Raw genomic sequence first — 23708 nt, forward strand, 5'->3', positions numbered from 1 at the left:
GCAATTTGGTCCCAGTCAGAGTCTACACGTGCATTTTGGCACGCTAGTTTAATGTACCATTTTCTAGTACCTATATCTACTGGTGCTAAAAAATGGCACATTAGACTAATCTACTGCACAGGAAATGCTGCACACACATAGATGCTGATGATTTACTGTGCATTGCATTATTCTAATAGGCAGTAAAGCATCTCATATAGATGCACCCATTGAAGACCAGCTTAATTTTTTTCCAGAATAAAGATGGACCTAAGCATGTGCTTAGGTTCCTGGGTCAAAGCCAAGAAAAACAGAGTGTGTTATAGTGCAAAATCTAACACACTTGTTCAGTTAAAGTTCAGTATTGCACTTTAAAATGCATGTCAGTCCTAACATTTGTCCTGTCCTCAAATATATAAACAAATGAAGGTAGACATATATAGAGCTATAATACTTTGTGTGTGAGATTTAATATAAATCACATGAGAACTTAGGAGATACAGATGTAACATGTCAAATTAATTTGAGACTTATAGGCAATGCCTGATAGCAGCTAAAGAGGAGTCTGTCTGAAAGCCATGAAAAGAAAACATGCTAGAGATAGCTGGATCTATGTCTAGACTTGAGTAACTTTTCACTAATACCAAAATCCCCAAGATCCTATTCTTTGGCAAAAAGTCCACAGACAGAGATCTAGAAAGTCATTAAATGTGTTGTGATTTAGCTGGCAAGTAAACAGCAGACCACAGGTTGCAGAATCAAAAATACCGTCATCAGGAAAATGAGAAATTCATTAATATTTCATGGACCCATATCTACTTCCATTAACATTTAAATAGTAAGGAAGCATCTCCAAAAGTCACTGGTAACGAGTAAATTTGGTCTTCCCATTCACCACAAACAGTGCCATTATTATTTTTTAAAAGCTTAAGGAATGAGCATGTGTATTCCAGCCTTGCACAAAGCTCCTCATTTGCTTTTTGTTCACCAGGCATGCATCTTGATGCTGCAGCTCAGTTTGCAGCTTGCTAACGGCAGTTCACCTGGGAACGTACATAAACACATCCACGCGAAAATCCAGACCTTCATCCCGACATCGCCTTTTAAAGAGTCTGGCATGCTTTGCAGGTGGAAGTTTTTAACTGCTGTTAATTGCTGATAGATAAAAAGGTTGCTGTCATTTTTCATTATTTTGTACCTGGGGTCACTTACAGCAATGGACACATAAGTACAGAGCGCATTTATTTATTTGGAGTGATTGTTTCCCTGGTTTCTAAAGGGAAAAGAAATCCCAGTAGTTGCAGCCAAGTCTATGTAATTTTACAAGCAAATAGATAACAATGTAAACTACCACCTTTGCAAACCCCGAAGTAAAGTGTACAGTTATTGATCTGGGAAGGTTATACGGGTGATTGAACACATCTTTCATGAGAATTTTCAAAATAGGACTATGCTCTACACAATTATAGCTCCTGCTTAGTGGGTATTAAGGCATTAATACTCATAACCTGCTCACATTAACAGTATTAACCCTGTGGGGTAGATCAATATTATTAGCTCCAGATAAAAGAGGCCACATGACTTGCCGAAGTCACACGAGGCATCTGTGGCAGAAATGTAAACAGGATCCAGACTTCTTGGCTAAGAACAGACAGTCAAAAAGCCCAAGGCTGAATCAATTCAATCTTCGCAGGTTGGTCTAAACTGCGTAGATTGAACCAATATGCCAGTGAACAGACATTCATTTTTGATTCCAGAAATGCAGCTGTGTGCCTGCGTGGCCCAAGACTGAAGCCAGGGGGTGCTCAAGCATGCCTCCTGGCTCAGCTGGAGCAGACAGCATGGGCCAAAGCTAACCACCCACCCTGCTGGGGGTGGGGGGCTGCAAAGCATCCTGGGATGCTGGTGAGTTCATTGGAATCTGGAGGGGATCTGGGACAGAAGTTCAATAAACCAATTTTACTGAAATTAGTTAAGTCTCATACTATATCTATCCAGGTTTATCATTAACCAGTTTCAGCCATTTTGAAAGCAATGGATGTGCACTGAATGGCTAGGGACCGAAGTTGCACATAAGCCGGTTTAGGTGATCAGAAACTGGTTTAAACCTGTAACAGAACAAAAGTTCACCGCATATAAACCAGTTTCAAAATGGCCGAGACTGGTTTAAAATAAACCTGGTTGAATGTAGTATCAGACTTAACTGATTGAGGTTAGACCAGTTTATGAAACTTCTGTCCCAGACCCCTTCCTAATTTAAGTTAAATCAGAGTCCTTCAGTATCCCAGCATGCTTTGCAGCCCTGGGCTGGGCTGCGCTGTCTGCTCCAGAGAGCAGGGCTGATTTTGCCCCTCTGCTGTCTGGCCGGAGCAGGAGCGAGGGCATGGGCAGGGAGAGGGTTTATTCCCCTGTCCCTCCCCTCTCCCACCAGAGGACCGTAGCCAGGGTCTGCTAGCCACTGCCTCCACTGATGATCCCCAGCCAGGCAGACCCCAGCTGGTATTCCCTGGGGTAAAAAGGGAGGGGGAATAAACCCCCTCCCTTCCCCCTTTGCCCCAGGGGGCCATTCCAGCTGGCATCCAACCATGCCCCCACCCCTGCCACTGGAGCAGTGAGGGACCATGTCATGGTGTTCTGGGGACCACAAGCCTCTTCCCATTGGGGGACCTGAGCTGTGGGTGGGAGCGGGGTGGACAGAGCTGCTGCAGTCTGCGCAGGGCAAGCGGTGGTGGCAGGGCTTGGTGGGGTGGCTACAGGGGCTAAGCAGAATTGTGGAGTGGCCATAGCCCCCCAAGACCCCCCTAGCATTGCCACCACTACTTACCTTGCACAGGCTGCTGCAGCTCTGCCTGCTCCACTCCCACCCGTAGCGCAGCACCCCCCCACCACCACTGGTAAGAGGCTTTTACCTCCCCGGGACACCATGACAGGGTCCCTCCCCACTCCCCACTCCCCGCTCCTGTGGCAATGTCATGGTCATAGGCATGGCCAGATGCATGGTCCCCTGAGGCAAATGGGGGTGGGGGGTTATTCCTCCCTCCCCTCTCCCTCTGGGGACCCCCAACCAGGATCTTCCTGGCTAGGGGCTACCAGCGGAGGTGATGGCTGGGGTTGGTAGACCCTAGCTGCAGTCCCCTGGTGGGAGAGGGGACAGAGGGGAAAATAAACCCCCTCCCTGCCCCCTTCGCCTTAGGGGGCCATGCTGGCCTGGTGTCTGGCCATGCCCCCACCCCTGCCACTGGTGCAGCAAGGTGGGGACCCTGACAGGGACTCCTCCACCCCGGCCAGGCAGACCCCAACAGGGGAACCCTGAGAAAGCGGGCGGTGGGGAGAAGGGGGAAGGAGGAACAAACCCCCTCCCTGCCCCCTTTGCCTCAGGGGGCCATACTGGGCTGGTGTCTGGCCATGCTCCCTCACCCCCAAAAGCCTGGCACAGGCTGCTTCTCCCTCCCCCTCCAGGCACACCCCGCTGAGGTCCCTGCCAGGTAGTTTGGGGGTTTAAACCCCTCCCCAATCATACTCAGGCCTCCCAGGGTCTGGTCACACCCCACCCCCCAGCTCAGCTTCCCTCCCACCTGGCCACTGTGGAAAGGAAAGGAGGGCACCCTCTAGCACCCCACTACTTCTGGCCTGAGCCACTGCAGGCATGTGGCTGCATTTCTGGAATCAAAACTGAATGTCTGTTCACTTGCTTATTGGTTCAATCTGCACAGGTTAGACTAACTCGCAAAGACTGAATCAATTCAGACTCGGGCTTTTTGAATGTCTGCACTTATCCCTGTTGTGTTACAGATTTGAACCAGTTTCTGATCACTTAGGCCAGTCTGCATGCAATTTCTGTCTCGCCAACTTACCTCCCAGCTTTGCATGTCAGCCACCAGACCACACCTTGTCAAACATGCATGCAACATGGCATTATCCCATTTGCCATTTTTTTCAGTAACACGCGTTTAAAACCTAAAACCATGATGCCTGAAAAAGATCTCACTTTGTGTTTCAGGAGGGCTCTTTATTAAAAAAAAAAAAAAAAAAAATCCAGACATCAAAAATGTCCTCTGACCATTGTTTTGAAAACAGTGAGTGACATCCCTGTGTACTTTAAGGTTGCACCCTACAGATCTAAAAAACACTCAAACATAAGGGAAAAGTATCATCCAGTCTTTGACATTTATTGCATTGCTTCATTACTGCAGCAGTGAGCAGTCGGAACTACCATGAATTTCCTGACCCTACAGGCACTCCCTACTCGGGCAAACTCCTAGTGAAGTGATTGGGATGTTCATGTTAGTAAGGCTGCAGGATTGGTACCTGGGGAAAAATTCAGCTTTGAATCTTCACAACCCACTCCAGTCTATTTAGAAAGTATCATGGGTTTCTTTGGCAAACTCCATTCTTTTCTCTACCTTTCTCTAGGCTTTCTTTCCTCTTTGGTCTCTAAACAGAATGGTCTGTGATTAAAAATAAGTTCCTCTTATTCATAAATTGCTTCTTGGGGGCTAATTTTACTTTAGTAGTTCTACAATCTATTCAGGGCTCTGAACCCCAAAGGGCATTTTGAAAACATGACTGTGGCTTCTCATCCACTCTATTAAGGCAATGCTGATGGAGGAGGCAAACAATACAGGAATGAACGAGTGCTAAAAACATGTTTCTTTGATATGCTGGAAAACGAGGGGAACTCTGAAGAGAAATATGATTGTAATGAATGTAATGATTAAAACAAGCCATTGCACAGGTTTTGTTTGCTTGCTGGGTACACTTGGCTTTTGTAATCATAATTGTGCTGCTGTAATGCAAAATAATTGTATTGTGTTTTGTTTCGGGGAGGGGGGGAAATAGAAAATAGTTGGCTTGCTGCCTTTTTGACTCAGCAGCCTTTCACTGACTGGTCTGAGATTATGTCTAACTTTAACAGCAGACCATAGTTCTGCTTTCATTTGCAATAGTTTTGCACTACCTTAGTGCCATCCATATCTGTGTTTTACAAGTGTGAATGTTCACCTCCATTATTCCCATTTTGCAAATGCAAGAATCGAAGGCACAGACTCTTATTGGCATCATAAAGATTTTGGAGCAGGTAAGAAGGGCTAGAGCTACAAAGGAACTCAGGCACCAAAAATAAAACTTAAAGCATTTAGATGCCTAAATCCAAAAGTGCAGTCCTGACAGCCTCCACTTCTCCTCTAGCTTTTCACTAGTAACGTTCCCTCCAACATCCTGATTCTACAAATGCTAGAAATGTCTCCACTGGTGCTGAGCAGTTCAGCATCTATCTCATGTCTAAACCCTGGGGCCTTGATAAACTAAGCGTGTCCCAGCTGACATCACCATTAGACATGTTCAGGGTATGCCTAGTATGCATCTACAGGGCTCTGTCCACTGCACAGACGCATGCCAGGCATGTAAAAGATAGGCACTACAACATGCAGCGATGCAGTCCTACAGCCATGTGTGATTCTGGCCACAGAACAACCAGGGGCCCGCGCCTTCATCGGCAGAACCGTACTTTATTTTAATTTCTGTGGGTGAAATCCTGCTTTCCTGAAGTTAAAGTCAAGGTTCCCTTTGATTTCTCCCACAATGAACTCCTAGAAACTTAAAGCGTTGTATGAAATCCTTGAAGTTAAGGGGCATTCCTCACTGAGTCAGCGTAGCTGTGCTCCAGCTCTGCCACTGACTTGCTAACTGACCTTTGGCAAGTTCCTCCACCTCTTCAGATCTCCTAGTATTCCTCCCTAAAAATTGAGCTAAATCATGGCTTCAACTGTCTACAAAGAGACATTTTTCTCCAAGAGATGCTATTTCTCCCCAGGGTATTCTGCGTTTTAGTTTTTACAAGCTCCTTTGAAGTCCTTGACGGAGAAGTATAGTGGTAGCTCTTGAAAGCTTGCTGTGGTTTACCTAAGATAAATATTTAAGATTATCTCAGTATCTGCAATATTCCCTTGTCCAGGTACAAGCTAAAGGCACTACCTTTAATACTGCAAATACTAAGGTTATCAAACTACAGATACTTTTCAGTAAGTAGCAACGTCAATTGGAAAAGCTTCAAGAGCCACTGCTGTAGTGCAAAAGTGAAGGATTTTCCTGTTTTTTTTCTCATGACATTTCCCCAGTGAAAATCATACCTTTTACTAAGGGACTGCGTTAAATCCCAGAGAAACAGCCTGGCTACACAAAAAAACAGTGCTTCAAATTTTCAAAATCTGCAAGTCCTGTTTTCAAAAATTAATTAGGTGCTTAGGAATCATTTGAAAGTGGGATTTAGATTTAGGTTCCTCAGTTCTTAAATCAAAGGTGCTTTGGCATTTTGTACCCATCACTTGCATTTGCACATGGGTTGTAAAACAAAATTAGAAGCGAGGAAGGGTGTATAACACCGGAGGAATGAAACCAGTCTAATTCTATCTTGACCTGAGGACAGTTTGATGAACTCTTCACATGAGAAAAAGCGAATCAGCAGTATGAATAGTGTTGAACATATAGTAGGAAACCAGCTTGGTAGCTCTGTTCAAGGGCTGTACAATTGCATGTTTGCATAAATGATATATTGTAACTAGTGCCAGTCCCTCCACATTTAGAAATGAACTTCAAATCATTAGGACCATCTCTTACCACGGCAATGTGGAGTATTTCTGATACAGAGCAATTATAAGACAAGAAAGGGCTAAATATTCACTGGAGAAAATTGTGTGCCCTTGGGGAGACACTAGGATTACACACACACACACACACCCCATTGTATTTCAGGAGTCTGAGAAGGATTATTAAAGGGAAGCATAATACCCTGGTGCTTAATTGAGGATGCCCGTGTGAGGTGTTTTGCTGTATCCTCCTAAATTGCATAATCAAATAAAATGCACATTTAACGGGCAGCTTATTCGATGCACAACCTGGGACACATTTATCCCACATCTAACTCCACTGACTTCTACAAGAAGGGACAGGACCCAGGGTGCTTGTACCAACTCTGCCTCTTGCTCTGGTTATTTTCTTTTCTCTTCCACCATAAGGCACAAAGGGCAGATAGTGCAGGGGACATGCTACAGAGCAGCAGGGTCTGTAAGGCTATACATGTTGTTAGGTCGCTGTAGTCACTCAGGGCTCTCTCGCATCCATGTCAGGAAAAGCTTTTATTGTCTCCCCTGCTCCCTTCCTGGGTCCCTCTGCCTGGTCTTTAATCAGGTATTTTTTGGCTCTGGGTGCGGGAGAGGGGATGCTCTTGTGGACCCCCATGATTGCCTGCGACAGCCGGGAAGTCCATTCCAGTCCCAGTGAAAGGCTCCTGTGTCGCATTGTCCCAGAAAGAGAGCGCTGCGCAGGGCTCGGCCTCCACCCGATCTGCTCTTAGCGAATAAGCCGTACTGAGGAGGCTGCATCCCTCAGAAGCAGCCGGGATCACATTTGCCAGAACGCCTGTTCTCGCTCGGCCTTTCTCTCCGAGGTGTTTCCCCCGCGCCACCCTTGGGAAACCCACTCCCCTGCTTTTCCGCCAGGCCCCCGGAGCCCTCGTACACCTGGGGAAGCTCCCCGTCCTTGGGCCCGCATAGGCTTCACACGTAAACATCTGCTTGAGGAAGACTTTATAATAACACTTCATTAAGCATTGATTTAAAGACAATCATCTTCCCTCTCTTTAATTTCACAGCACCTTTAAAACAGCTGCGAGGCTGCGGCAGGGACGATCAGCCAGACAGGAAACACATTGTTAGCCGCTCGCATTAAAACAGTAGAATGCATTAATTTATGAGCTCCTACTCGCTTTCCAAACGTTTTATTATGTTCATATCACCTTGATGTGTTGGGTAGGCCCTTGTGCCAAAGCCTCATTCGCACAGTATGTGCCATCCTAAATTACAGGCTGGATCCGTCCTGGAGCTGCCTTTGGAAAACTGGAGTAAACCATAAAGCACTAAAGTTAATATTATCTTACAGACTAACAACCAGTTAATACTCGACATGTGAATTCCATTTACTTCTTCTCTATATAGCAAATAGCAAGTGTGGGATTGGACTGGTTCTGATTTTATGCAATTCATCTTCTTGATCCATTCCATATTCAGACACACCATCCTTTATTTTTCAGCTATAGTTATACCCTGTGAAGTCAGAGCCCTTAAACTTGGGAACAGCCAAGAGACACCCCAGCTTAAATTTTAAACGGTCCCTGCCCTGTTAGTGTCTCTTGGCAGCGCAGGGATGCCACTGGAACGCCTTGGGTTTTTGCAAAAAAAATTTCTGCACATGTGGGGAAGGACAGAAAGAAAGAAATCTTGGAGCTGAAGTCGGTGAGCATGGAAACCCCCGAGAGTCGGCTGCACTAATGCAAAGGGTCGCAGGAAAATGGATGGGGAGATGGAGAGACAGATAGGCCAGGTCACTCGATGGGTATAATTGTGCTTATTAATTTATTCTCTAACCCCCCAAACACTCCCAGTGACGAAGGGTTCCCCTAAAGGCCAAGAATACAAAGGGTGCTCAGGCTTCCTGCAATACTGTTCGTTTTATCCTCTGGCTGATAGTGTTTCTTGCTCGCACTTTGGTTTGGGCTCCAGCCTCCTTGTGTGAATGCCACAAGCTTTCAGCCCCAGCAGCAAATCTGCCCGGCTACCAGGCTTGACGTGCAAAATACCAGCTCCAACTTTCCACCAAATAGTCTGCCCCGAGTCCTTTCCCTTCTTGCGCTCAGCCTGATTAGCTCCAGCCCCGGGTTCGCTTAGGAGTTCCTTGCAACAACAAAGCGGTTAAAATCCCAGGTTTTTCCAGGGGCTTTTCCTTAAGAGCAAAAAAGTTGGTAACCCCTCCCCCACCCTCCCAAAAAAGGCCAAGGGAAATGAACTCTAATTGTGTCCCCTTTCCTGGCACCCGGGTCCCGCGAACTGCAGGCCTGGCGGGGAACACGGGAGGCCTTCAGTAACTGCAGCCCCGCTGGCCCAGCGCTGCCTTCTAGTCCTGACTTCAACCCAGGGGCAAGCAGGAGTCCCCCGGGCCCCTCCCCAGGGGAGAGGAGCCCAGACCGGGAAAATCAGAGGCCTTCTCTTCCCCTCCCCTCCCCTGCTTGCAAGTCCCTAGCCTCCGAGGCCTTCCCCCGCAGGTTGAGCGGTGCCAGGGCAGGTAAGGCCGGCTCCCGCCGCCGGGCAGCAGGCAACCGGCCGCCCCCGCCGGGGTCCTAGCAGCCGGGGCCAGAAGGGCCGGGCTCGGGCGGGCTCTCCGCACGCCCAGCAGGAGGCGCTGCGCGGGCCGCGCCGGGGAGCGGGAGCCCGCAGGTGGGCTGCACTTCGGCGCAAACCCCCAAGCCCCGACCCGCGGCCTCGGCTCCCGGCGGGCAGGCAGCTCCCGGGGTCGGGCCCGCGAGCGGCGGGCGGCCCCAGGCCCGCGGCGGGAAGCGCGGCCGAGCCGGGCCGGGCCGGGCCGGGCCGGGCCGGGGGGCGCGGGACAGTAGCAACGGGGGCAGGCACGGTGCCGGGACAGTCGGGGGGGCCGCAGCAGCCGCAGCCAGCACGGGGACAGCGGTAGTGACAACAGCGGGGGCAGCAGTAGTCACCAGGAGCAGGAGGATGGCAGGAGTCACAACAGTGATGATGGCAACAGCGATGAGACTCACCAGAGCAATGACGGTAGCAATAGTGATGGCAGTAGTAACAGTACTGATAACAGCGATGAGAATCATAAGAGTAACAGCGGTAGCAATAGTGATGGCTATAGTCATCATAATAACGATGATAACGGCGATGATAATAATCAGAGTAATAATGGTAGCAATAATGATGGCTATAGTAACAGTAATGATAAGAAGAAGAGAATACTGATGGCAATAATAAGAGTAATAATGGTAGCAATAATGATGGCTATAATCATAATAATGATAACAGCGATGATAATAAGAGTAATAATGGTAGCAATAATGATGGCTATAGTAACAGTAATGATAATAAAAAGAGAATAATGATGGCAGTAGTAACATTAATGTTAATAAGAAGAGAATAATGATGGCAATGATAAGAGTAATAATGGTAGCAATAATGATGCTATAGTCATAATAATGATGATAACAGCGATGATAATCAGAGTAATTATGGTAGCAATAATGGTGGGTATAGTAACAGTAATGATAAGAAGAAGAGAATAATGATGGCAGTAGTAACATTAATGTTAATAAGAAGAGAATAATGATGGCAATGATAAGAGTAATAATGGTAGCAATAATGATGCTATAGTCATCATAATAATGATGATAACAGCGATGATAATCAGAGTAATTATGGTAGCAATAATGGTGGGTATAGTAACAGTAATGATAAGAAGAGAATAATGATGGCAATAATAAGAGTAATAATGGTAGCAATAATGATGGCTATAATCATAATAATGATAACAGCGATGATAATAAGAGTAATAATGGTAGCAATAATGATGGGTATAGTAACAGTAATGTTAAGAGAATAATGAATGCAGTAGTAACATTAATGTTAATAAGAAGAGGATAATGATGGCAATGATAAGAGTAATAATGGTAGCAATAATGATGCTATAGTCATCATAATGATAACGACAGTAGTCGTTGTAACGGGAATGGTGATGGCAATAATGATGATAAAAGCAATAGTAACAAAAAGTATAGCAATGCTGATGATAGTAACGATAATAATAGTGATAATGACAGTAGGAATAATAGCAATAATAATGATGGTGAGACTAATAGTAATGATAGCGATACTAATTATAGCACTGAGACGGATAGCAATAATAGTGGTGGTGATAGTAATAGTAATGATAATGATCATCGTAATAGTAATAAGAAAGGTAGCAATACTGTTGATGATAGCAATGATAATAACTAATAATTACGATAGCAGTACTGGTGACAATAATGCTATAATAATAATAATAATGGTGATAGTAGTAGTAAAGTAATATTACGGGTATTAATGCTAATGATGACGATAAAAATGATTATAGCAATAATGGCAGCAGTAACGACGATGGTGAGAGTAATAACAGCAATCGTGATAATAATGACAGCAGTACTGCTGGTGATGACCGTAATGCTATTAATAGGAAAATAAGGATAGCGATAAAGGATGGCGAGAGCGATCGTAATGATGGTAGTAGAGTCATAATAAGGATATCAGTAATGGCAGGCGGAAGGATAGCAATCATCGCGATGGCGACAGTCGTGGTACTGGTGATACCGTGCTCAGACGCGGGTGCTGGCGGAGGAGGGGCACGGGGCAGTCGCCATCGCAGACGCGGCTGCTAGCCCGCTCGGTGCCCGTGCTGCGTGTGTGGGTGCCCGTCCCGGCGGGCCCGTGTCTGCCCCGGCCGGGCCGCGGAGCCGCTCGGTCGGAGCCGCTGCCTCCGCGCGTTTCCTTGCCGGGCCGGGCCGGGCCCCGAGAGCGGCGGCCCCGCTCCCCTTGACGGCTCCTTTGCTTGTCCGCACAGATCCGTGCCATGGAGCCGAGCCCGACCCGGAGCGCCGCCGCCGCCGCCGCCGCAGGTAAGACGGGCTGAGCCCGCGCGCCCCGGCTCGGGGCCGGGTCTCGGCACGTGTCGCGCCGGGGTCCTTAGGTGACACGCGGGGGAGGCTCGCGGGCCGGAGCGCCGCTATCGCGGGCTAAGTCCAGTCTGCCCGAAGTGCCCTGGGCCCGGGGCAGGCAGCCGTTCCCGGTCGCACGGGCCAGCCCGGATCCGAGGAGGCTCCGGCGCCGCGTTTGCTCTGCACGGGGAGCGAAGCCGGGGCCACTTACCCCGCGCCAGGCGGGAGCGGACAGCCGGAGCCAAACCAAACTCCATCTCTCTCTTTGTGCGGGAGCGGCGCGGAGGTGAATTGTTTCCCGGTCCCGGCGCCGTGTGACAATGGTTTCAGCCTCGTAGGAAATGTCCCGTTGGGGGGAAACGTGTTTTCTCCCCCCACTCCCAGCGTCCAGATCCTGCAGCAATGAAGCGGGGGGGGGGGCACCCAGTGGAAACATAACCTCCGGTTGCGCTCGTGTTTGCAGAGCCGGAGCCCGTCCCTAGGTGCTGGCGGCATCCCGGGTCCCGGCTCCATCCACAGCTGCAGAAATAAGGCGCTGGGGGGTGGGGGGTGTTTCTGAATCTAAGACGGGGCCGATCCCGCGCACCGCGCTCGGGGGCCGGTGCCACGCACCGAGGAGACACTCGGGCTGCGGGCAGGGGCGGGGAGGAGAGCGGCTGTCCCAGCCGAGCCCGGGGGGGAAACTGCGCCTGTCGGGAAAACCTCGGCCTGCAGCTATTTTGTTTTCTGCCGGGCCGGGCGAGCTCTCGCCCCAGGCCCCGCGCCTGCAGCGCCCGCCCGGGAGCCGGCCGCGCCGCGGGGTAGCTGAGGAGGGAAGTAGGTGGGTCCAGGCTCGCTGACACGGGCTTGGGAGCTGGGAAGGGCCCTGGAGCCGGGAACAAAGCGGAGGGGCCCCTGGGCCGGGCCGGCTGCGGGGGTGTCCCGGCCCGGCGGCCGCGCTGGAGCCTCCCGGAGGGGCTGAGCCGAGGCCGGGATCCCCGCGTTGCCTCCCGTCCAGTAAACCGCGCTGTAAAGGCGGCCGGGCACCGCCGCCCCCGGCCCCGTACCTGCTCCCGGGCCGGGGGTGGGCGTGTGTCCGCGCCGCCCGGGCTGGGCTCGGGCTCGGGCTCGGGCTCGGGCTCTGTCTGCGGCCGGCGCGGATCTGGCCCGCCTGGATCTGCTTGTTTCACGTGGCGAAAGCCCCACCTAAGCCGGGAGCACGCGGGAAGACACCCCCGTGCACGCAGGCGCGGGTGCGGGCTGTTGGCCCGCTTCTGCGCCCGGTGGTTTGGGCTCGAGCGAGGGAAGGAGCCGGGGCAATGCCCAGAGGCGGAGGAGCAGTCGGCAGCGGGCTGGGGAAGCTCCTTTGCAGCAGGGAAGTGCCGGTTTCTCCCGCACGGCTGCCACGTGCACCCGCAGCAGCCGGGAGCACCCGGGAGAACAGTGACGCGGAGCCAGGCCCGCGCCTCTGCTCCGCGATGAGCGATCACAAGGGCGAGGCCGACCCCGCACGGGGCTGGACAAGATGCCGCGGTCCGTAGCGACTGCGGGGGCCCTGGCGCTGGGGCGGGCATTTGCGGCCTCGCCCTGCGGGGATCCCCCGGGGCTCCTGTTTCTCTGCGCCGATCCCCAGCGGGCGCTCCTAGACCGGCGGGGGGTGGGGGATACAGGCCCGGGGCGCCCCTCGGGGCTGCCTTGCTCCTCCCTTTCCAGGCCTGCGAAGCGCGACCCCCGGGCCTTTTCCCCGAGCGCGGAGGCGGGCTCCGGCCCACGGGTCCCGCCGCTCTCCCAGGAGGAGCCGCCCCGGGCAGCGGGGAGGAAATCGCGGGCTTTGAAAATCGCCCTGCGCGGATTTTCCGCGCCCCAAGTCCGGGCGGGTTTGCAGCACCCTGCGGGAGCGGGAGCGGGCACGGCGGCTGCCGCCCCAGCCGGGAAGGGGGTGACTGCCCCGGTGTAGCATCTCCTGCCGGGGACGCTCCTGGAGGAGTGGGGACGCTGCCTTGCCCCACTCCTTGGCCTCGCCAGCCGGGATCCCACCCCCCCGTGCGTGCTGGGGCAGCCCCCGGCCCCGGGGTGAGAAGGGCCGGCAGCCCCGGGCCCGTTCCTCGCCTCGGGAAGCGGCACGGCCCAGGGCAAAAAGCGACATCAGGGAGCTGCGGCCCATTGTGACATCACAGGCGGCGGCTGTGGCGTCACAACTGGCCCCGGGTCCCCGCGCGCACCTGCGTCCCCACTGCCCCTGGCCGGGGGCTACCAAGCGGCCTCCCTGGTTGCTTCTCCGGGCCGAGGGGATTTAGAGGCACCAAGGGCCGCACCCCAGGCGGCGGGAGGCAGGCCCGGGCCCCGGGAAAGAGGGGCCGGGACTGCAGCGGGGGCTCCTGTGGGCCCCCCGGCCGCTGCGGGCGGACCTGCCCCAGCCCTGACCCGAGCCGCCCGCCTCCTCCCCTTTAGGCCGCAGGTTCCCGTCTCCTGAGAGCCGGGGCCAGGCACTGGGCGTTATGGTGGCACCAGCGCCCGCCCCAGCACAGGGGACAAGGGGGAACGTACTTGACCCTTGGCCGTGTGGGGGAGGGGGTTGTGAGAGAACAGGGCGCACACGGGGGGCGCACAGAAGCCGCACCTCCCTTGTACCCCGCATTAAGCAGCGCGGGAGAAGCAGTCAGCACGTCTGTCCACCCGCCCGCGGGCGCATCGCGGCCTGCAGGAGCCTCCTTCCCCCCCCCCCCCAAAAGCTGCAAGCAAAGAAAAGGAGCGGTGCAGGGTGCAGACCACCCCCTTCCCAGAGGCCGGCAGAGCTGCTGCCCGCCCCCACGCAGCCCCCGGCGTCCCCCGTCCGACCCGGCCCGGCAAGGGGCAGAGACCCCCGGGCCGAGCGGGTGCCCGCGGGGGCCGCGGCGCTGCACCCTCCCCGGCCCTGACGTCCGCGGCTCCCGGCCCAGTTGCAGAGAAGGCCCGTGCCCCGAGGGGCTGAGCTCCGGGGCCGCGCCCGCCAGCCAGTGACCCCGGGCTGCCCCTGCCTCCCTCCCGCCCCGTCGGCGGCACCCACGGGGCGTCCTTCCTGCCCGCCGCGCAGCTGCCCCGTTGCCCGCAGACCGTGCGCGGGGCCAGGCCGCCGCATGCGCCGCGTGTGCCCATTCACCCCCGGGGGCGCCCCCTCCCCCTCCCCCGGGGCCGGAGCCCGGCCCGAGCCGTCGGGGGAGCCCGGCTGTGCGCCCGGAGGCGGCCCGGCGGCTGGTGCACGTAGCCGGTGCCTGCGCGAGCCCGGCGGAGGGAATCACTGACTTGGGGGAAAGTCGGGAGCGGGGGGCGGGAGGGGGCGGGGGCACCTGATTGGTCCGGGGCGGGCGGGGATAAGACGTCGCTTCCTCCGGGGCGAGCCCAGCGCGGGGCATCACCCGGGAGCGGCGGCGGCGCGGGCGGGCGGGCAGAGCAGGCCCCGCCGGGGAGCGCGCCGCCTTTAAGAGCCGCCTGCCAGGGCGCCGGGAGCGGGCTCGCCGGCCGGGAGCGCGGCGGACGGGCAGGCGGGGCAGGCGGGGCTGGCACGCCGGGCGGCCGGGCACCGGCACCGGCACCGGCACGGGGCGGCTCGAGCCGAGCGCCGAGGAGCCGGCGGCGACTCCGGGCGGCCGCTCCCGGGCAGGTCCCTCGCATCGCCGCGGCCGGGCCGAGCCGCAGCCCCGACGAGGAGCGGGGGGACGCGCGCGGCCTCCCCCGCGTGGAATAAACACCTGCCGGCCCCGCCCCGCCGCGCCGCGCCGCGCCGCGCCGCCGGCCATGGACTCCTTTAAAGGGGGCATGAATTTGGAGAGGCTGCCGGAGAGCCTGCGCCCCCCGCCCGCCCACGACATGGCCTCCGGCTTCCATCTGCCGCGCGCCGCCGAGCCCCGCGACCCGCTGGACAACTCGGCCAGCGAGTCCTCCGACACCGAGGTGGCAGGTAACGCAGCCGCGGCCGCGGCCCCGGGCAGGGACGAGCCGAGCCGCCCCGCGCCACGCGCAGACGGCTCCTCCGCCGCACGCCGGGCGGGCGCGGTCCCGGTCCCCGCCCGCGGCGAGGAGAGAGCAGCGCCCAGGCCCGGGGCTGCGCCGAGCTCCGCTTCCTGCCCGGGCCCCGGCCGGCGCCGCCTCGGGTGCAGGGGGGCCGCGGCTCGCCCGTGTGCAGCCGGGCGCCCGCGCGGGCCTGCGAGCTGCGGCGCGGCGGGACGGGCCCGCTCGGGCCTGCGCTGCTCCGCGGCCGGAGCTGCAGCGCGGCGGCCCTGCGCCTCCCGCTCGCAGCCGGGGAGCGAGCCGCCGCCGTGGCGCTGCCGGTGGCGGTGGCGGTGCGCCCGGGCGCGCGTGCGTGGGGCCCGGGCAGGAATTCCGCGTCTGTGCGTATACAGGGAACCTAGATATAGATGCACACGGGTGTACGTGTGTGCACAGCACACAGACACGCATGCATGTCTATGTGTTTTATAACGTGTGTCGATAGCTGCATTTATAACGTGTGTCTATGTCGGGGTGTCTGTGTGTCTGTGTGTGTGTATATATATATATATATACACACACACACATATATATACTCTGTGTGTGTATGTATTTATAGAAATAATTGTATCAATTCTATTTATAATGTGTGTGTTATATACACACGCACATTTCATAGAATTGTGTATATTATCATAGATACATGCACGCACATATTTGTCTGTGTATATGTAATGGGTGTGCATATGTATCTATATATGTAACAGAAACATACACGTATGTATTCTTTTATACACACACGTGCGTATATAGAATGTGTTTGCAGATATATATCATGCGTTTGTGTGTATATATACATAAATATATATGTGCGTGGATATAGCTATAAAAGTGTGTGTATGTAATATACACGCACACATACATATTTTATAGATAGAGATATATGCACACATATATTTATATATTTTTTTAATTTATATATGTGTGTGTATGTATAATGTGTGCATATATATATATTAATGTGTATATAATATATATGCACGCTCACACATGCACATGACGTAGAAAGAATTGTATGTATTTTCTTTAGACGCGCACAGATTTTCGGTATATACACATAGTAAAAGATAGAAACTTAAATGTATATTTTATATCGGCATATAGATATACATTCATAGGTAGATATTAGTGAATGTACATTTTTATTAAAAAATATATATATAATATATAAAAACTATAAAATATACATTCATAGGTAGATAGATATAAGTAAATGTATATTTTATTAAAACTAGTTTTATAACTCCCCGCCCGGAAAACATTTTTTTTAATCCCCCCGATTCTCTCTGTGTTTTTCAGCCCGAATTCGTTTACACATTCCCGAGCTGCCCATGTGCAACTCCAAAAATCTGTTCAAAAAATGAAATTAATCGAAGATTAAATAAAAAATACCCGCCCCCCCCCACCCACCCCTCCGCGTCTGAGGCCCTGGCGGAGGCGGCTTTTGTTCTGTTGGCTCATCCCGGCCGCGCCGAGCGCTGCCCCGCGGAAGCGCTTCGTGCAGCCCGGCTCGCACACGGGCAAGCTCACAGCGTCCCCCCTCCAGCCCCAGCCCTCCTTTTCTTTGCTGCTCGCTGAAACCTCCCGCGTTTCTCAATCTCGCGTTAAATAAATTGCAGCCACAAAACAAAAGAAAAAACAACAACAAAACGGCAAAAAGAAACCCGCCTTTTCGATTAGGGACTGTTTTATTTTGCACGCCTGACATTTTAAAAGGTTAACAAGGTGGGAAGATGGCCAAGGACAACACCGACAATCGAGCAACCGTTTCGCTTTCGATTGAGGGAGGTCAAAAAGGAGGGTACCCCCCGAGCAAGGGCAGGGCTGGAGCGGGGCTGTTTCCCCTTACCCCGTCTGAGTTTGTCGCCGTGGCAGTGGCTGTCGGCGGGCCTGGGCCGGGGAAGCCGCAGACCCGCCCGGGCCCGGCGGCCGTTTTCCCTGCTCCGCTTTAAGCCGGTGGTGCGGGGCCGGGGCCGCCGGGCTTTGCGGCGCTGCGGGGAAAGCCCAGATCCCCGCAGGAGCAGGGCGGCCCGCGGGGGCCCCGTGTGTCCCCGTGGACTTAGAAGGGTTTTTTCTCGCTTTCCTCCTCCCGCCCCCGCCAGACAAGGAGCGCAGCGGCGAGCAGAAGAGCGAGGACGGCGCCGCCGAGGACCCCGCCAAGAAGAAGAAGCAGCGGAGGCAAAGGACGCATTTCACCAGCCAGCAGCTGCAGGAGCTGGAGGCCACTTTCCAGCGGAACCGCTACCCGGACATGAGCATGCGGGAGGAGATCGCCGTGTGGACCAACCTCACGGAGCCGCGGGTCCGGGTAAGCAGCGCGCCTTGGCTTCGGAGTCACTCCGGCGGCGGCGGCGGCGCCTGATCCTGCCCGGCCGCCGGTTCCCGACACTGCGACGGGCGGATGCTTTGTTAAAAGGCCTCTCGGGCGGCCCCGCGACGGGCGGAAGGCGAGGGGGCAAGGCCAACCCCCCCAGTCCCCTCTGGGCAGCGCCCTTGTCCCTGCGGCCGTGTTGCCCCCCGCCCTGCGGGGAGAGGTGCGGGAGCCTCGGCCCTGACGAGCCCCCTCGGACACTTCTCCATAGGGGAGCCAGATGCGGGTTACCCCGCGTTATGTCTGCCTGCTGCGGTGTGTCCTCTCCCGCGCCTCGCCCCGCCGCCTGGGCAGGGGGTCGTCGTTCAAGAAAGCCGATCAGGCGCCGGGCCGGCCCCGGAGACGGCTTAGCCCGGGGCTGCGCTTGCGGCCCCCAGCTCGGGACCGCGGCCGGGGGAGTAAGGAGTGCCACCCGCCCCCGTGCCCGGCGCAGCCCGCAGCCGCTCCGCCCACGGAGCCGGCGCTAGGAAGCAGGGGCAGGATCGCTCCCCCCGGCCCTGTTGCCGCCCCGGGGTAGCAGGGGGCGGACGAGGCAGCGCGGGGGTGGGGGCTGCTCTGGCAGCCACGCTTCACCCGATCGCCCTTGCTTTCAGGAAACCCCTTCGGAGGGCCCAGCCGAGCCCGGCCCAGGGCTCTGTACGAGATGCTGATTATTTTTCCAAGCGGCCTCCGCGCTCCTTCTCCCCCAGGTTTCCACTCGGGCCTGGCTGAGGAAGGGGGCCTGCGGGGGGGGCTTGGCTGCTCCAAGCCCCGCAGGGCGGGGAGCGATCCCGGCCAAGCCGAGGCCTGTGCCGCTGCCGCTGCGGGGCGGGCCCCGCCACTTCCCCGAGCCCGGCCCGGCCCCCGCGTCTTCCCCCTATCCCCGCGGTCGCTGATCTGCGGTTATGAGGGGCACTGGAGCTCGGCGAGGCGGCCGGAGCGGGGCCAGCTCACCCCTCCGCAAATGTCAGAGCGGCGCCGACACAGGCGTGCGCGCGGGGGAGGCGCACACCGACACGGGGAGGTCGGGCACACTCACACGCACACTCACGCCGCTGTCCCCCCCCCCCCCCCCGCAGGTGTGGTTCAAGAACCGCCGCGCCAAGTGGCGGAAGCGGGAGCGCAACCAGCAGATGGACCTGTGCAAGAACGGCTACGTGCCGCAGTTCAGCGGGCTCATGCAGCCCTACGAGGACGTGTACGCCGGCTACCCCTACAACAACTGGGCCGCCAAGAGCCTCACGCCCGCGCCGCTCTCCACCAAGAGCTTCACCTTCTTCAACTCCATGAGCCCGCTGTCCTCGCAGTCCATGTTCCCGGCGCCCAGCACCATCTCCTCCATGAACATGCCGTCGGGCATGGCGCACTCCGCCGTGCCGCCCATGGCCGGCTCCGGCCTCAACAACATCAACAACCTCAGCGGCTCCTCGCTCAACTCGGCCATGTCGTCCAGCGCCTGCCCCTACGGCCCGCCCGGCTCGCCCTACAGCGTGTACCGGGACACGTGCAACTCCAGCCTGGCCAGCCTCAGACTGAAATCCAAGCAGCACTCGGGCTTCGGCTACAGCGGCCTGCAGAGCCCGGGCTCCGGCCTCAACGCCTGCCAGTACAACAGCTGACGGTGCCCCGGGCCGGGGCCCGACGGGGCGGGCGCCGCGGACTTGGACTGGAAGGAGCGCGCGTGAGGAGCGCGCAGAGACGCGGGGGCAAGAGGAGAGAAACCTGAAATAATAAATAATAATAATAATAAATAATAATAATAATAATAACGAGGATGGGAAAAGAAAGGACCAGAATTGTTTGCTTCGTGTCCTAGCAGAGACCCCGGCACCGAAGACATGGATGAGTTGCAATTTTTCTCTGGATGATGCGGGTTGTGTGTGTTTACTTGAACTTGCACAGACGTCTCGGAGAGCGGCCACTTTATAGCGCTATAAGGGGGGGCGGAGGGGCTGTGCTGGCCCGCGGGGCTGGGGGCTGGGGGCTGGGGGGGGTTTACCACTGACAAGAGCCGGCCTCGGGCCAGGTGGCAGATGCGGGCAGATGGAGAGAGGGGAGGGGGAGGGAAAACCAAACCAAACCTTAGGTCTGACACTATTAAACCTGCGAATGCCAAGGGGCAACCACTTACCTATTTATACCTGCCGCTGCCTCGTGCCGGGCCGTGAATAAACTGGTTTTGAAAGTGCGTGGGTCTCCACGGGGTCTTTTTCCTCCAGGCACCGGGGGCCAGCGACACGGCAGCGCGCCCGGCATGGCACGGGGGGCACGGGTTAGTGAAAGGCGGGGTTGGAAAAGTCCCTTATTTAAGAAAAGGAAAAAAAAAAAAAAAAAAAGCTGGAGAGGCTGGAAGGAGAGGGGAAAAATCGCGTCTCGGCTCTGTTCGGTGTGACGTGAAATGTCACGGAAAAGAGCTGAAATGTCGCGCGGCCGGTCCGCACCCCGCACCTCTGGCGCAGCCCTAAGCCCCCGGCCAGGAAGCAGCTCGTGCTTTCCTGCGGCCCAGGGGAAGCAGGCGAGGCCGGCGGGGCCGCGGGCCAGGGGCTGTCCCGGCCGGCCGCGCCCGCGCACGCCGCGCGCACACCGCGCGCAGGCACACCCCGCAGTGTTGCCGGATACCAGTGACCTGTACACGGCTTCTCTCCAGTGTATTTTCCCACCCGTGCTCATTGCTGCGCCGGGTGTTGCCATGCCGCTGTTGCGGATCAGGCTGCGGGATATCTACTGTTTGATAAGTGATGGTTTGTGATTTTTTTTTCCCCTCAAAAAAAAAAAATTACGAGCATGGGAATCAAACCAACACCACAAAAAAAAAAAAAAGAACAAAAGCAGAGACTCCAGACCCGTTTTCCTGCGCTTTTCTAGCTGCCTTGGCGAGCTCAGCCTCCGGCAACCGGCGGCGGGGTCCGGCCGGGGGCCGCGTGCGCGTGCGCGCAGCGCTGGGGCTTCCAGCCGGGGGGTCGCCCCCGTTCCGCTCTTTAAACGCGCTTGTTTGCAAGCTTCCCCGCGCGCGGGGCGCCCCTGCCTGCCCAAGCCGCCGGGTCTGGCTGCACACGGTCCTTCATTTTATTTTATCTCGTTTCATTTCATTTCGTGGGATTTGCGGTGCCCCCGCGCGGGTCCCGCCGCCGCGGTGGCAACGCGGGACGGGGCGGGGGGCGCCGCGGCCGCGGCCGGGAGGGAGGAGGAGGCTTCCCGCCGCCTTGGAGTGACACTTCTGGCGGGGAGGAAGAAACCTGCCGGGGATCCGGCTCTGCAAACCCCTCGGCGCTGCGCCGCGCCTCCGACTCCCGCCCAGGCTTCCCGGGAGGCCCCTGCCTGGGCCCGGGGCTGGAGCAGGGTCGCGGGGTCCCCCGCCCCTGGCCCCCGGCCACCAGGCCCGGCTCCTTCCAGCACCTTTGCAGGCGGCGGCGGGAAGCGGGGCGGGTCACCCCCATCCCCTGCCTCCCCAAGAATCCGACCGAGGAGAGCCCAGGGAAGGTGACGCTGCAGGTCAAGGCAAGGTATGCTCTACACACACACATTTCCATAGGAGAGGCCTTCACACTGTCCCCAGCCGCCAGAGTCGCTCTTGTTAGCAGCGACTACTCAAATCTCCACTAGATCCCTTCATCCTTCCTTCTTCTTGCTCCCGCCAAGATGGGAGCTTCTCGCAGCTCTCCGAGCACATCCTCCACAGCGGGGTACCTGGTGCCGAGGAAAAATAACTAAATAAAAACATGCAAAGACCTATTTACCTTCAAAGCCGTTTACCCCTTGCTCTTCTCTGGCCTTGAAGCCTGCCAGGCAGCTTGCTAGTCTTGGCAGCCTCGCTTTCCTGGTCCTCATGCCATTTTGCTATAGGGCATGATTCAGATGCCAACACCACAAGGAAACATCTCCTGCCATCAGGGGAGGATTATTTTTTCTCCCTTGCTTTGTAATTTCTTAATATATTCGTTACATATTCTTGTGCACAGGCTACGTATTGGACCGGTGGGCACTAATAACCTTCCATGCAGAGGGAGACAAACCGGCTCCTCTATGCTACCACGTACGCATTAATAACCATGCATCAGGGCAAGGGAATGCCTGTCCTTAACCCGGAGTTTCCTTTTTGTTAATTTTCTTTAGCACTTCTGTGCTATTTTTAACATGGTCCCTGCTTTAATACCCCAGGAGGAAGCCTTGCTGTTTTCAAAGCATTGTGCCTAACCAAAGCTTGATGCTGGTTTAAAATGTGGTATTGTGGTAAAGGGCCCGTCAGCTCCAAGACTTTGCACACAACAGCTGGACACCAGGGCTAGATCCTTTCTCTGCACTTAGCTCTCCAGGCTGTGCTTAGCGGGACCCGAGGTCTGGTCATTCGGCAGAAAACTGGACCAGTGGCCAATGGAAAAGAGTGACTTTGGGCCCGGAAAAGTGGTTCTTATCACCACAGTGTCGATCTGGGAACTGACTGGAAAGAGTTTTGAAATGACATCAGCAGCCAGGCTCTTTGCAGAGCAGAGCGATCCTCTCTAGTGGCTCGCTGCATTTTCAAGGGAATGAAGTACCTGCCTGTTCCACTGATTTCCAAAGCACTTTACAGTAAAGTAATACGCTACTGTTGCTAATACTTTCCATCAGTAGTTCTCAAGGCACTTTACAGAGGAGGTAATATTGCCACATGGAATAGCAAGAATAATATAGCTGTTGGGGCATCGGGTTGTCAGGCCAGCGCTCTGCGAGCAGACCCCCTGTATCCTCCCGCCTGGCAGTAGCTCAAGTACAGGTCAGCTGGTCCCCTTCCACTGTCCCCCAGAGCTCCTCGGTGCAGGCGGGTTTCAGCTCGGTGTCTCAGCGTGGCTCCTTGCTGCGACCAGCAGCACCGCTGGTGCAGGGAGCTGAAGGGCTGGCAGTGCAGGGTGCCTCTGCTGTCCCCCGTGAACGGGCATAAACCCAGTCTAGCGAGATACTGAGTTAGGATTTAACTCTGTTAGTATCTTCAAGGGAATTATTGCCATTTACCAGGCATCAGCAGCGGTGTCTTTACTCAGCTGATGGGACCGTGCGTTCCCATACCAGCAAAGGGCTCCAGTGCAAAACAGTCCAGGTCTGGTCTTCAAGAGCTACCTGTTTGCTTGGGTTTCAGTCATTCCTAAAGAAAGCTCTGGTCATTTTAACACCAGGCTACATGCTTGCCATTATCGGCTGCCTGGAACTCAGCAAGCGACATATAGTCAGTCCCATTTAAATTAAAAGGATGTTTCAACGCTGAATCTGTATAGGAAAAATAACACCCAGACATGCCCTAACGTAACAGTAAAAGCCCCTGGAGCCGGGCAAACAGATAGGCATCACATCACGTCTGTGTATGAGGATTTTGCCATTATCTGCAATAGGCACAGATTCAGGCCCTATTATTTTATTTCACCATTGCATATAAAAATAAAATGACTTTGCGGCTTAAAACAAGATTTGGAGACAACACTTTGATCCAAACTGGCCACTTGCATGTGAAAACTTTACCCAATCCCACCAAACAGCCAAGATATTAAAGCTCATAAAAAGGGTTTATACAAGAATTGCAAAAAAAAATACACAGTGATTTTGCAAAGTAAGAATTTGTTTATTAAACGGCATTAAGAACGGCACTGCCTACACACGCTTCATAGATTTGTTTGAACATCAGCATCTTTTATGCTGGTTGCTTCAAAATATTTTCCTTTTCATACACCCAGAAGATATGAAAGCACCCCCTCAAACTTAGTTTGAAATAAGCCATTTAAAGTAAACTTTGGTAAATCTACAGCTCATACATAAAGCATCTACAGCCACAAATAAAATCTCCTTTTGCAACTCAATATTGTGAGAATG

The 23708-nt window shown here is 55.1% G+C and overlaps 1 protein-coding gene across 2 annotated transcripts; it reads left to right on the forward strand.

Annotated features, from left to right (window-relative positions):
* Positions 1 to 8850: 8850 nt before the first annotated feature.
* On the forward strand, positions 8851 to 20058 carry PITX1 (paired like homeodomain 1). 2 transcript variants are annotated; one of them, XM_090020545.1, is made up of 4 exons: positions 8851 to 9093; positions 11422 to 11476; positions 17623 to 17828; positions 18950 to 20058. In XM_090020545.1, the coding sequence occupies exons 2-4, from the start codon at positions 11431 to 11433 to the stop codon at positions 19487 to 19489; spliced, it is 792 nt and encodes a 263-aa protein (XP_089876671.1). In that variant the 5' UTR covers positions 8851 to 9093; positions 11422 to 11430; the 3' UTR covers positions 19490 to 20058. The 2 variants fall into 2 exon arrangements, with proteins under 2 accessions (XP_089876671.1, XP_089876670.1); XM_090020544.1 differs by lacking the exons at positions 8851 to 9093; positions 11422 to 11476 and adding an exon at positions 14926 to 15431.
* The last annotated feature ends 3650 nt before the right edge of the window (positions 20059 to 23708 follow it).

This window comes from Crocodylus siamensis, chromosome 10 (genome assembly GCF_052110815.1).
Source record: "Crocodylus siamensis isolate JL-2025a chromosome 10, ASM5211081v1, whole genome shotgun sequence".
Lineage (NCBI taxonomy): Eukaryota > Metazoa > Chordata > Crocodylia > Crocodylidae > Crocodylus > Crocodylus siamensis.